General features: G+C 58.9%; 1 protein-coding gene across 2 annotated transcripts; it reads left to right on the forward strand.

The window, feature by feature from the left end:
- On the forward strand, positions 1–11421 carry LOC142819619 (sialic acid-binding Ig-like lectin 13). Of its 2 annotated transcripts, XM_075907876.1 has the most exons (12): positions 1–138; positions 544–759; positions 1359–1504; positions 2526–2930; positions 3061–3381; positions 5038–5085; positions 5724–5987; positions 6474–6539; positions 6665–6931; positions 9073–9369; positions 9476–9575; positions 9857–11421. In XM_075907876.1, the coding sequence occupies exons 3-12, from the start codon at positions 1462–1464 to the stop codon at positions 9936–9938; spliced, it is 1893 nt and encodes a 630-aa protein (XP_075763991.1). In that variant the 5' UTR covers positions 1–138; positions 544–759; positions 1359–1461; the 3' UTR covers positions 9939–11421. The 2 variants fall into 2 exon arrangements, with proteins under 2 accessions (XP_075763991.1, XP_075763992.1); XM_075907877.1 differs by lacking the exon at positions 9073–9369 and having other exon boundaries at positions 4–138.
- The last annotated feature ends 1335 nt before the right edge of the window (positions 11422–12756 follow it).

Here is a 12756-nt window from a genome sequence, read left to right on the forward strand (position 1 = left end):
CTGACTGTTCCAGTGCACTGTTCCCAGCTGCCACACCCCAGCCGCGGACGCATCTCAGTGCCAAGTGGACCAACCTCTGGGCTGCGTCGCTGTGAGGCTGTTTCCAGCTGCCCAGCCCCAGAGGCATCTCAGCTCAGGGTGAGTGATTGGTGTCTGCAGCATGTACAAAAGCAAAAGAGGTTACTGGAAAAGCCATTAATAAAGAGAGCAGGGGTGGGAGGGAGCTGGGAGCAAGGAATCCTGGGCTCCATCCCCAGCTCTGGGAGGGAAGTGGAGTCTAGTGGTCAGAGTGGGGAGACAGGCATTCAGGACTGCTCTGGGGAAAGAGTGGGGCGCACAGGAGCTCAGAGCCAGGATACCTGGGTTCTGACCCTGCCTCTGGGAGGGGAGAAGGGTCTTGTGGCTTCGAGTGGGTGAAGGAGGCAGGACTCCTGGGTTCTGTCCCAGAGCAGGGGGTGAGTGGGGTGTCGAGGGGCTGAGAGCCAGGACTCCTCAGTTCTCTTTCCAGCCCCACAAGCAAGCTGCAACCTGCCCCCATTGCAGGGAAGCTTCGGGCAGCCTGGCGAGAGGAAGGAGAAGTTGGCCGGATGCTGGTGTTGAGGTTTCTGAGACAGCATCTTTGCTCTCCGGACGCCAGCACCCACTTCTGCTTTCGGGTTCCTGTGCATTCTGCTTTACCAGACTCCAAGGCGTCTGACTCTGAGGAGCCCGGCTGCAGGGTCGCAGGCCAGGGCTGGGCCCCTTGCTGCAGCGACAGGGGTGAGTGGGTCTGCAGAGACTGGGTGCCCCTCAATCCCGACCCGCAGCCCCCTCCGAGCCCAGATCCCTACAGCTCTGCCAGGGCCCCTCCAGCCTGAGCCAGGCCCAGACTTGAGGTGTTGGGTCAGGGGCCGAGGAGGGCAGGGAGCTCCCCAGGTTTCTTCTCCAATGGGGGTGGCACTTCTGCAGGAGGTAGGTTTGGGAGGGGCAGGCACCGGTTGGGGGCTGGTTCATGGGCTATGGGGGATCTGGGCTGAGGACCACCTAGCTACTGCCAAGGCATGTCACAGTTGCCCACTCCCCTGGTGGGGGGGGGGGTGTCTGGGGGAACGGGAGCAAAGCAGGCCCTGAGCAACATTGCCAGCCCACCAACTTCCTGCACCACCTCCGGGTCCCGCCGAGATCGTGAGTCAGAGAAAGTCTCCGGAGTTTCGCCAACTGAAGGATTTTTTTTATAGCCCATGATCTGTGGGGACCGTTGGGGGATATGTGGGGGTCACTGCACTGCCAGCAGTCCCAGAACAGCCCCAAGGCAGAGCTGTGCCCCCAAACAGCCTCTGCTCTCACACTGCCCTCCCCCACCCCCTGTCTGTCCCTAGGTCCAGGACAGCTCCACGCCCAAGCACAGCAGGACACCAGGGACCGGGAGCTGACAGCTCAGGGGCGCCCCCAGAGAGCAGGGAGTCCCCCCCCTTCCCCCCCATGGCCATGCTAAGGGCCCTGATCCTCGCTATGCTCTGGAATGGTAAGTAAGTAGCACCTGAAGCCCCAGCCAGGGGGAGGGGCAGAACCTCCAGCTGGAAGGAAGGTGGGCAGGGGGGTTTAGTGAATGGCTGGAAATGGAGTGAGATTGGGTTGGGGACCTGGGGCCGGGCTGGAAGGGGATGCAGGGCAGGAGTGAGGGGCACCGGCAGGGCTCGAGGGACAAGACTCTGTTCCCCAGGGCCGTGGTTCCCGATCGTTTTGATACCGGGCACCAGCAAACCCATTCACAAACTTTTGGCACGCTAATAACATTCTATTTGCATATTTTATTATACAAATCATGAACATGCAAATATGTAAATAAAACATTACCGGTCTGCCAAAAGCACAGCCCCCAGGGCCAGCCCCACCCCCTGGAGCCCTCCACGCACCCCAGTTCCAGCCCTGCCCCCTGGAGCCCTCCACCCCTCCATGCACCCCACTGCCAGCCCTATCCCCTGGAGCCCTCCACCCCTCCATGCACCCCACTACCAGCACTACCCCCTGGAGCCCTCCACCCCTCCATGCACCCCAGTGCCAGCCCTACCCCCTGGAGCCCCCCACCCCTCCATGCACCCCAGTGCCAGCCCTACCCCCTGGAGCCTCCCACCCCTCCATGCACCTCAGTGCCAGCCCTATCCCCTGGAGCCCTCCACCTCTCCATGCCCCCCAGTGCCAGCTGCTGACCCCAGAGTCCCCTGCACACAACCCCCCCAGTGCCAGCTCCCCACCCCTTAGAGCCTCCCCCAATCAGACCCCCAGAGCCCCAGGGCCAGCCCCCAATACCAGCCCCAGCCCCGCCCCCAGCGCCCCCCCGGCCCCATAGTCCGCCCACGCCTAGCTCAGCCTCAGAGCCCCCAGCACTAGCCCCACTCCTGCCCGCGTCGCGGCGGCTCTGGGGGCGGGGCTGGAGCACTCCGCTCTCGTCACTCGTGTTGGGAGAGGCGTGGCCCGCCCCGCCTCTCAGCCAATCAGCGCTGCGCAGGGGCGGGGCTTCCCTGTGTTGTCTCCGCCCCCTGCAGGGTCCCTGTCGCAGCCGCCCGGATTCGAGCTGACGGCGCCGCGGAGGGTGTCGGTGCAGGCGGGTCTGTGCGCGCTGGTCCCCTGCAGCTTCACCTTCACCTACCCGGCCGGGTTCGCTGGGGATCGGTCGGCCCCGCTCTACGGACACTGGTTCAGGGCTGGTGCAAATCCGAACTCGGACCCGCCCGTGGCCAGCAGTGACCCCCGCCGGCCGGTGTCATCGGACACTCGGGGCCGGTTCCGGCTGGCGGGGGATCCAGCGCGCGGCGACTGCTCCCTGCAAATCAGCGACGCCCGAAGGGCGGACACAGGGAGATATTTCTTTAGAATGGAGAAAGGGACGATGAAATACAGTTACACCAACAGCGATTACACCAGCACTGAGCTCAGCATCTCCGTGCCAGGTAATCGCCCTGCAGCCCCTGCTATTTACCCTGCCCCTGCCAAGCCAGCCCCTGTCCTGGGGCACGTCGGGGCCGATGTCCCCAGGGGAGCAGACCTCACAACCCCCGGTGACTCTCTCCCCTGTCGCAGACCTGACGGCGCAGCCAGAGATCCGGACCTCGCCGGTGCGGGGGCTCCCAGGGGAGCTGCTGGCTGGGGAGCCGGTGAACGTGACCTGCACGGCCCCCGGGCGCTGCGGCGGGACCCCGCCCCGCATCACCTGGACGGGGCCGTTCAGCGACACGGCCAGGGACGTCTCCGCCCGGCTGGAGAACGGCTCCTGGGCCCACGGCTCCGCGCTCAGCTTCACGCCCGGCCCGGGGGACGATGGCAAAGAGCTAGTCTGCACCGTCACCTACAGCCCAGAACAGGGCCCGTCTACCCGCACAACCCTCCGGCTCCGCATTGTCTGTGAGTGACCTTGGCCCTCCACCGGTCCCCAGCCCTGCGCGGGCCCCTCCACCGATCCTCCCACCCACCTCTGCACCCAGCCCCTTCACTGATCCCCACCCCTACCCAGGTACCCAGCCCTGAGCCTCTGCCACAGGACTTGGACAGCAGCTTGGACAGCAGCTTGGATGAACCCTGCCAGGCCTGGCCAGCGGGTACCAGCATCAGGCTGCTCTGGGTGTTGCTTTCTGCCACCCTCAGGACGCAGATGGTGTCCATGCTGCACAATACACAGGCCTGGCTGGTGGATCCAGGAGCAAAGGGGGACCTGGGAGAAAGGGACCAAGGCGGGAGGTCATGGAGCCACAAGGGGGGTGTCCGGCATCTCTGGTGGGGGCTGCCGTTCACCAGAGCTGGCGCTGGGGGAGAAGTTAGAGGACCCAGGACGTGTCTGGGGAGCAGGCTGCTGGTTTGGTGCCTTGGGCTGGGTTTCCCAGGGTTCTGGTTCCCAATGCCACCCCAACCCAGCCCCTGGGTCACGTCGGGCGCCTCTTGGGCCGGGCGCAGGTGGGTCTGTCGCTGCCCTTTGCTGCCCACGAGGCTGCGCATGTGGGGAATGGTCCCTGCCTGGCCGAACTCGCAGCCAGGGGCTCTGGGAGCACGAGCAGGGACCCGTCCTGCTACTGAGGGGAACTTTCCTGGCTCCTCCACCACCCCGGTGAAATGGGCTAGCGAAAGGCTCCGAGTCCTCACTCCCAGGGATGTTCCACTGGGTGAAATTGGGGAACCCTGGAACTAGGGAAAATTCCAGCATCACTCGGGGGCGACCGGGAGCCGCTCTTACATCCTGACGCTTCCCTGCCCATGAGGGCTACACACACTCAAAGCCAACGCCAAGTATTCAACGGTCAACTTCAGAACAAGAGAATAAAACCTGGGGAAACTCGCTGGAAAGACGCCAGCTGCTCTGTGCCTGGAGACTCACAGGCAACGTCTCTGGGGTGGCAGAGCAGGGTGGGAGGCTGAGTGCAGGGCTGGGGGGGCTGGATGGGGGGCCAGTGCAGGAAATTGGGGGTCAGAGGGCCAGTGCGGGTGACAGGAGGGCAGGGCAGTACCAGCGCCCCCCCCCCCCCCCCCGTTGGGCTTATGATCCCCTCCAAGTCTGCCTCTTGGCTGGTGGATTTGCCCTGAACTGGGCTTTGACTGTGGGGCTCCAGCCCCAGTTCCACTCTCTGCTGCGCCACCTCCAGCCCCCATGCTGCTTCTCTGGCCCCTGGGATCATGCCTCTGCCTGGCTCTGCTGCTGGGCTGTATTCCTGCCTAGCCTGGCCCTGCCCTACCCCAGCTCAGCCCCTGCTGTCTCCTTAGCTCTGCCCCACACAGTCTGACCCAGGCAAGCCCAGCTCACGGGCGGGGTGAAGGGGGGGGTTCTCCTCCAACCCCTCACTCCCTCATTGGCCAGCCACACCTGTCAATCAGCCAGACCTGCCGTGCCAGCCTCTCCCCATTGCTTCTGGGGGCAGCCAGTCTCCAGGCCGTGATTTCTCAAAGACTTTCCCCATCTTCATAAGGATGGGGCTGGTCCCCCTCTCTCCCTCCCCGTGAATGGCTCCAGGCTCCCTGGCAGCCCCTCCCAGACTGCCCAGCTCCCTGATCCCTGTCTGGTTTGTGTTGCAGACCCGCCCGGGCCCCCCAACATCACGATGAACAAGAACGGACGCCCCGGTGAGAGGCCACGAGTCTGGGAATCAGCCAGCACCCGAGGCCCCCTCTGCCCACAGGGCCCTGCTGCCTGCCCCATGGCCACCTGGCACTGGGGTTAGCCCATGCCCACCTCCCGCTGGGCACCAGGCACTCAAGTGGTCTGGAGCAGGGCCAGCATCCACAGTGGGGGGCGGGGTTCTGGGGTCAGGTGGGGGTGGAGCCTCAGGCAGAAGAGGCGGGGGCAAAGACTGCCTCCCCACGTGTCCCGTGGCCAGGCTGATCTGTGCCCAGATCACACAGCAGGCAGGGAGGTGGGGGGGGGCGGGACCGGCTCCCTCCATCTGCACAGCCTGGGGCAGCACTAGGGGGCGCTGGGCAGTGGGGAGGAGAAAGGGTGGGGAGCGATCTCTGCAACAGGGACTCCAGCCATGGAAAGGCACCGACACTGTGCAGCACCCCAGAGGTGGCTGCATCCCAGCTCCAGGGAGGGGGTCCCCATATAACCAGTCCCATGTCCCACTCCAGAGGTGGCTGCATCCCAGCTCCAGGGAGGAGGTCCCCATATAACCAGTCCCATGTCCCACTCCAGAGGTGGCTGCATCTCAGCTCCTGGGCAGGGATCTCTGGTGGGGTCAAACCCGCCTGCTCGTCTCTTCCAGAGCCGCTCACATGGGGAGCCGAGGGCGACGTCATGTCCCTGGAGCCCTGCGAGGGCGACTCCCTGAGCCTGGGCTGTGCCGCTGAGAGCAACCCCCAGGCCACCCTGAGCTGGGCCAAGGGGAACAAGTCCCTGAGCTCCAGCCAGGAAAGGGCCGGGCAGCTGGAGCTGCCGAATCTCAGCCCGGGGGACACTGGGGAGTATCAGTGCCGGGCGGAGAATCCCTACGGCTCGGCCAGCAGGTCTCTGCGTGTGCTCGTGCAGTGTAAGGTGCTGGGGGCACTGGGTGGTAGTGGCCAGGGTGGGGGATTTGTGGGGGCACTGGGCCGTAGGGAGAAGGGCGGGGGCGTTAGCGAGAGGGCGCTGGGCTGCAGGGCAGGGGGTCATTCTGGGGCTCTGGGCTGCAGGAAGCAGGGCGGGGAGTCAGTGGGGGGCGCTGAATTGCAGAAAGCAGGGTGGAGAGGTCAGTGGGAGATGCTGGGGTGCAGGGAGTGTGGCAGGGGATCAGTGTCGGGTGCTGGGCTGTAGGGATTGGGGCAGGGAGGTACCTGGGGGGGCATTGGGCTGCAAGGAGTGTGGCAGGGGGTCAGTGTCGGGTGCTGGGCTGTAGGGAGTGGGGTGGGGGGGTAGCAGGGGGGCGCTGGGCTGCAAGAAGTGGGATGGGGGTCAGTGGGGGGCTCGGCTGCAGGGAGTGGGACGGGGAGTTAGATTGGAGAGAGCCCCCCGCTAACACGTGGCTGTGGTTTTTCAGCCCCACTGAGGTCTCCGCAAATCTCCGTGTCCCGAGCTAACAGCAGCGGCCACCAGCAGTTCCCAGGTACCATTGATCCGGGGGTTGGGACCTGGGGCCTTTCCCCACCAGGATGCTCCGGACCCAAGCTGGTCCCGGGCAGGACCTGGCTGGCTTGGGGTGCGAGTGGCTCCGTGTTCTTCTGTTCCCAGACCCCGGCACCCTGGTGGCGAACGGCTCCCAGCTCTCGGCCCAGGTGGGCGACTCCCTGCGGTTCCTCTGCTCCCTCCCCAGCTGCTCGCTTGCCGACCTGAGCTGGGAGCGGGGGGGCCAAGACATCGAGGGCACCCGCCGTCGGAGGGAGAATCCGCTGTGGCTGGAGCTGCCCAACGTGACGGCCGAGGACGGGGGCCTGTACCGGTGCCGGGCCCAGAGTGAGGAGAGCTCGGACTATGGGACGTTCCAGCTGCTCATTGAGTGTGAGGGTATGTCTACACTACAAAGTTAGTTCGAACTAACGGACGTTAGTTCGAACTAACTTTAATAGGTGCTACACTAGCGCTCCGCTAGTTCGAATTTGAATCGAACTAGCGGAGCGCTTAGTTCGAACTAGGTAAACCTCATTTTACGAGGACTAACGCCTAGTTCGAACTAGCTAGTTCGAACTAAGGGCTGTGTAGCCCTTTAGTTCGAACTAGTGGGAGGCTAGCCCTCCCCAGGTTTCCCTGGTGGCCACTCTGGCCAACACCAGGGAAACTCTATACCCCCCTCCCGGCCCCGGACCCCTTAAAGGGGCACGGGCTGGCTACGGTGCCCGTGCCAGGTGCAAGCCTGCCAGCACCCAGCTAGCAGACCCTGCACCTGGCACGGCACAGAGCCACCCACCCGATGCCCCCCAGCCCACCCCCTCTTGCCGGGACCAGGCTGGCGGCTCCCGGGAGCTTGCCCTGGACCGCAAGAGGCGGGCACCTTCCTGGGCTAGTGCGGACATCGTGGACCTCGTCCACGATCTCCGCACTAGGCACAGGAAAGTGGCCGTCTAGGGCAGGAGAGCTGCCAGCCTGGCCACCAAGGACCAGGTGTGCATGAAAATAAAGGGGGTCCACTGAGACCCCCGACACTGAGCCCTGAGCTTACAATGGCCGTCCTGGGTCAGACCAAAGGTCCATCTAGCCCAGTAGCCTGTCTGCCAACAGCGGCCAACCCTAGGGACCCTGGAGGGGATGGACCGAAGACAATGACCAAGCCATTTGTCTCGTGCCATCCCTCTCCAGCCTTCCACAAACTTTGGGCAGGGACACCACTCCTACCCTCTGGCTAATAGGACTCCATGGACCCAACCTCCATGACTTGATCTCACTTCCCTTTAAACTCTGTTCTAGTTCTAGCCTTCACAGCCTCCTGCAGCAAGGAGTTCCACAGGTTAACTATTTGCTTTGTCAAGAACAACAACTTTCTCTTACTAGTTTCAAGCCTGCTACCCATTCCTTTCCTTTGGTGTCCTCTAGTCCTTCTTGATGGGAACTCAGGAAGAACTTTTCTGAATGCACCCTCTCCACCCAACCCCTGCTTTTAGAGACCTCTATCCTGTCCCCCCTCCGTCTCCTCTTTTCTAAGCTGAACAGTCCCAGTCTCTGTAGCCTTTCTTCATCTGGGACCTGTTCCCAACCCCTGATCATGTTAGTTGCCCTCCCTTCTCCCAGCCTTTCTCTTCCCCTCTCCCACCTCCTTTTCCCAGTCTCCCCCAGTTTTTTTCAAGAAAGACAGAGTCAATGTTGGAAGAAACGTTATCTTTATTTTGTACATCAATAAGAAGGGGGGCTAGGGAGGGGTAAGTGGAAGGAGGTGAGGGAGGAATGGGGTACGAGCCCCCGATGGGGAGGACTGGGCTGGCTCTGTGGGCTTCTGGGGGTGGAAGCTCTCCTGCAGCCCCCCAATTACCCCCTCTCCCCAGATGGCAGCCTGCGGCAAGTGCAGCCGGGCTGATGGCCGAGTGGTGTGATGTGCCCAGTGTGGGCACTCAGGGCACTCCAAGCCAGAACTTCTTTGCAAGTGGGGCACCCCTTAGAACTGTGTGTCCGGGGTGGGGGTCGGGACCCTTTAAGCGCAGCCCTCGGCTAGCCTGAGACAGCATCTCCACGCTCTAAGTCCTCCTCTGATGCCCTGCCGGCACTGCTTCCGGCCATCCTTAAGCCCTGTTCAGAGTCCACTCAATGTGGACTTGCTAGTTCGAACTAGCAAAACGCTAGTTCGAACTAGTTTTTAGTTCTAGACGCGTTAGTTCGAACTAGCTTAGTTCGAATTAACTAATTCGAACTAAGTTAGTTCGAACTAGCGCTGTAGTGTAGACGTACCCTGGGTGGGGTTTACCCCTGGGACTCCCTGAAACTGGGTGTGAATGGGGTTAGCCCGTGGGATTCCCTGCCACAGGTAGCTGGATGGGTTTACCCACAAGATCCCCTGTGGGTGCAGTAAGCCTGTAGGACAGCCTGCGACAAGCTACTAGTAGGGTTAACCAGCAGGACTCTCTGCAACAGGGTATTAATATGGTTAACCCATGGGACTCCCTGCCCTTGGGAATCTCTCTGACTATTGTCGCTGTGTCTCCTGTTCTCCCCAGACGGCCCCCGGCCTAAGACTGGCCAGAAGTCATTCTGCCAGCACCGGGGGCCCAACATCACCTGCACCTGCTCCCTGCGCTCCTGGCCGCCACCCCAGCTTCAGTGGCAGGTGGACGAGCAGCCCTTGGCTGGGAACGGCTCATGGGGGGCCCTGCATGTCAGCTCCTGGGCCCAGGGGGACGAGGCCGTCAGCACCCTAACCTGGGCGGGGAGTAGGGGCGGGGGACCCCAGATCTTCTGCCTTGGCTCCAACCTCCACGGGATGTACGCCGCCCTGCTGAGCTCACCGAAGACAGGTGAGAGCCCAGCCCTGGGAGTTGCTGGCTGTGAGCCAGCTCCAGGTGGGGGCTGCCTGGCTCGGGGCAGGGGTCCCAGAGTCTCAGAGAGTTCCTGTTCCCACAGGTGACCACACTCGGACACTGACCGAAATCAGCTGCAAATTCATCTTCATGGTGACTGGATTCTTCCTGGCCTATTACCTCACCCGACTCTATTACAGACGGTAAATCCGCGGCTGGCCCCATCCGACCTATCGACCCATCAGCCCACCCCTCTACCCAAACACCCAGCTCCCTACACACCTACGTGCTCACCCATCTACCCACCCACTGATCTACCCGCCTAACAATCCACCCACCTACCTAGCCACCTCCCTATCATCTATCTACGCACCTACCCCAGCAACGATCTAACCCAGCCCTGTACGGGCCATCCCCAGACACCCACCTCTCTCTGTCCACACTACGCGCCACATACATACCCCGGAATCTCTTTCTCTCCCAGGACACCCTGCTGCTGTCATGGAAGCAGGAGGAAGGACAGGCCGGCGGGCAGAGGATCCCCAGTGCACAGGTCCAGTGTGTAGCTCCGGCAGATCCTCAGCCATCGAAGAGCCAACAAGGAATCAGAATCTCACCGCTCTGAGGAACAAGACCTCAGCTGGGGGACTGCTGCCCGGGGTGAGGACAATGGGCCCATCTAGCCTGGTATCCCGCCTACTCCTGGCCCCTCGAGATCAAAACATTTATGGGCCCATCTAGCCTAGTATCTTGCCTCTCCCTCTCCCCCCATCAGAGCCATGGCCCACGATGCACATGGGCGCTGCCTGCCCTATTTTATGATTAGCAGATGATCTGTTTGTTGCCCTGATGCTTGTGACTTTGCTCTGTGATGCCTGCAAGGGCCCAGCTACCCCCATGGCGAGCGCAGGGCCAGACCCTCTAGAACAGACCAGACAAGCTGATCCTACTCACCGACCCCTGCCAGACGCCATCCAGTCCAGCGGCTCTAAGGCCCCTTCCCAGCCACCTCGGGGCCAAAGTGTCACAGAAGCGTTTTTGTGGTGCAAAATCAGCAACACCAAAACTTTGTGTGAGTCCCGCTTGACTTCACTCAGTTGTTCATTTGGCGACAAACAATCCCCAAATTCCACAAACCAGGAACCCCAACGTTTCCTTTAGGGATTTCCAAAAAGGAAATGTTTCACTTTATTGATCCAATGCCGTGCTATGGTTTGACGTTTTCCCTTCACCTTTTGAATTAAAAACTGTTTAAAATGCTTGACAGAAACCAAATTTATTTCTGACTTTCTGGTTCCCTGAACCTTTTCATAATGACATGATATAATTTCAGCCCCCACCCCACCTTCCAGTTTCCCCAAAGTATTTTCAAGTTGTATTTTCAGATTGACCCCACACTATTTTTTCAAATATTTGGTTCACCAAAAAAACAACCATTTCTCTTTTGTTTCAACCCAAAATTACTGGTTTTTTTTCTTTTCGCTTCACTGAAATTTTCAGAAAACTGTATGTTTGGTTTGACTGCAAGAGATTTTTTTCTTCTGCTTTTCAGTTGAAAATGTTCATTTTTGGCTTTACCTCCAATTTAAAAAAATCTTTTTCATGAGCTAAATATTTTGGCAAGTTCTTGGTTTTCTAACCCGGGTGAATGAGACACTGGGCCTTTTCCCTTCGGGGGCGATCACTCTGATCCAGCTCTGGAGTAGAGGACTGGCTGATTCTGGTGTTAGCAGTAGGATACTTGTGAAGAGGAGTGCAGGCTGTGTTCCTTGTTAGCTGTGTCAGAACAAATTTCCCATGGCTATGTGCAGATAAGAGATGTGCCCTTCCTCTGGTCTCATGTCCACCAGATGGCGCAGTTACACAAAGACAGCAAGATGTTAACATGTGAGCAAGTGTTCAGTCTTTGGAGAAATGCTTAATCGATGGTGGTCAATATTTGTATGTAGCTATAAACCTAACTCTGTGGGTTCATCTGTATGTATATTTATTGTTGTGTTGTTATATATTGACACCTATAGATACACGTTGTATAGAGAGTCGTTTTGACAGATCAGATTATGCTCACTTTTATTAAATGTCTAGCAACTGGTACACAAATTAATTGTTGATTATTGACATGATGAATTGCACTATTGAACAACAGAGTAGTGTTTCTTTCAATATTTTGGATGTTTTCTACATTTTCATCTATATTGATTTCAGTAACAACACAGGATACAAAGTCTACAATACTCACTTTATAGTGATTTTAAATCACAAATATTTCCACTGTAAAAAACCACAGAAGTCGAATATTTCAGTTCAGCTCATACACCAAAATGCAATCTCTCTAGCAAGAAAGTCGAGGTTAAAAATGTAGAATGATGTACAGAAAGGAACTGCATTCAGAAATGAAACTCCGTTAAAATTTAGAGCCCACAAGTCCACTCAGTCCTTCTTCTTGTTCAGCCAATTGCTCAGAAACACCAGTCTGGTTATATTGACAGGAGATAATGCTGTCTGTGTCTTATCTACAATGGCACCTAAAAGTGAGGATGGGCATTCGCATGGTACTTTTCTTGCTGGCGTCACAAGGTCCAGATCTGCTACACATTAGTATACCCTTTTCTGCTTCGACCACTGTTCCAGAGGACGTGGTTCCATGCTGATGACAGGTTCTGCTTGATAACAACCCAAAGCACAGAGGTTGCATCATCTGAGTCTGATACCGCCAGCAGAAGATGGATCTTTTCTGAACGGTTTAGGTTCTGTAGTTTCTGCATTGGAGTCCTGCTCCTTTAAGACATCTGACAGCATGTTCTATACCCCCTCCCTCCCCAACGAAGGACAGCGAGGGACCGGGGACACAGCACATACACTGTATTCTGTGTTGTAATCGAATCCATGCACTCCAAATGTCAAAAACTCCATCATAGACAATACATTCCAATCACGAGTTTGTTGTTTACCGGTGTGATGGGGATTGTTTAATCACAACTCATGTTTCAGTTCATTGAGTGCGTTAGCTGTGATTAATCGACACCCTACTGTGCTTGTCCAGAGCAAGAGGCCGTCTCTGGGGGTGCATCCATGTATCCCGGACACAGACAGATGGTGGCTCCGATTTGAGAAGGGATTGTATAAAACGATGCTAATTGCGGTTTTGTTTGTTGCATTAAAATGGCTGCACCAGCTGTGGGTTGCGTCACCGACTCACAGGCCCCGGGGTCCCTCAACGCCACACGGCTCCTGGGAGGAACCCCGGGGCACCAAATGCAGGGGCAGTGAAAGGCGGTCTGACACCAAACGGGGATTAAGCGCCGGCAGAAGGAAACTCGCCAAAGCAGGGGCCGGCCTGGCTAGGGGGGCCCTATATCGTATCTCAGCCCAAGGTGCAGGGCT

The sequence above is a fragment of the Pelodiscus sinensis genome, chromosome 24 (genome assembly GCF_049634645.1).
Source record: "Pelodiscus sinensis isolate JC-2024 chromosome 24, ASM4963464v1, whole genome shotgun sequence".
NCBI lineage: Eukaryota > Metazoa > Chordata > Testudines > Trionychidae > Pelodiscus > Pelodiscus sinensis.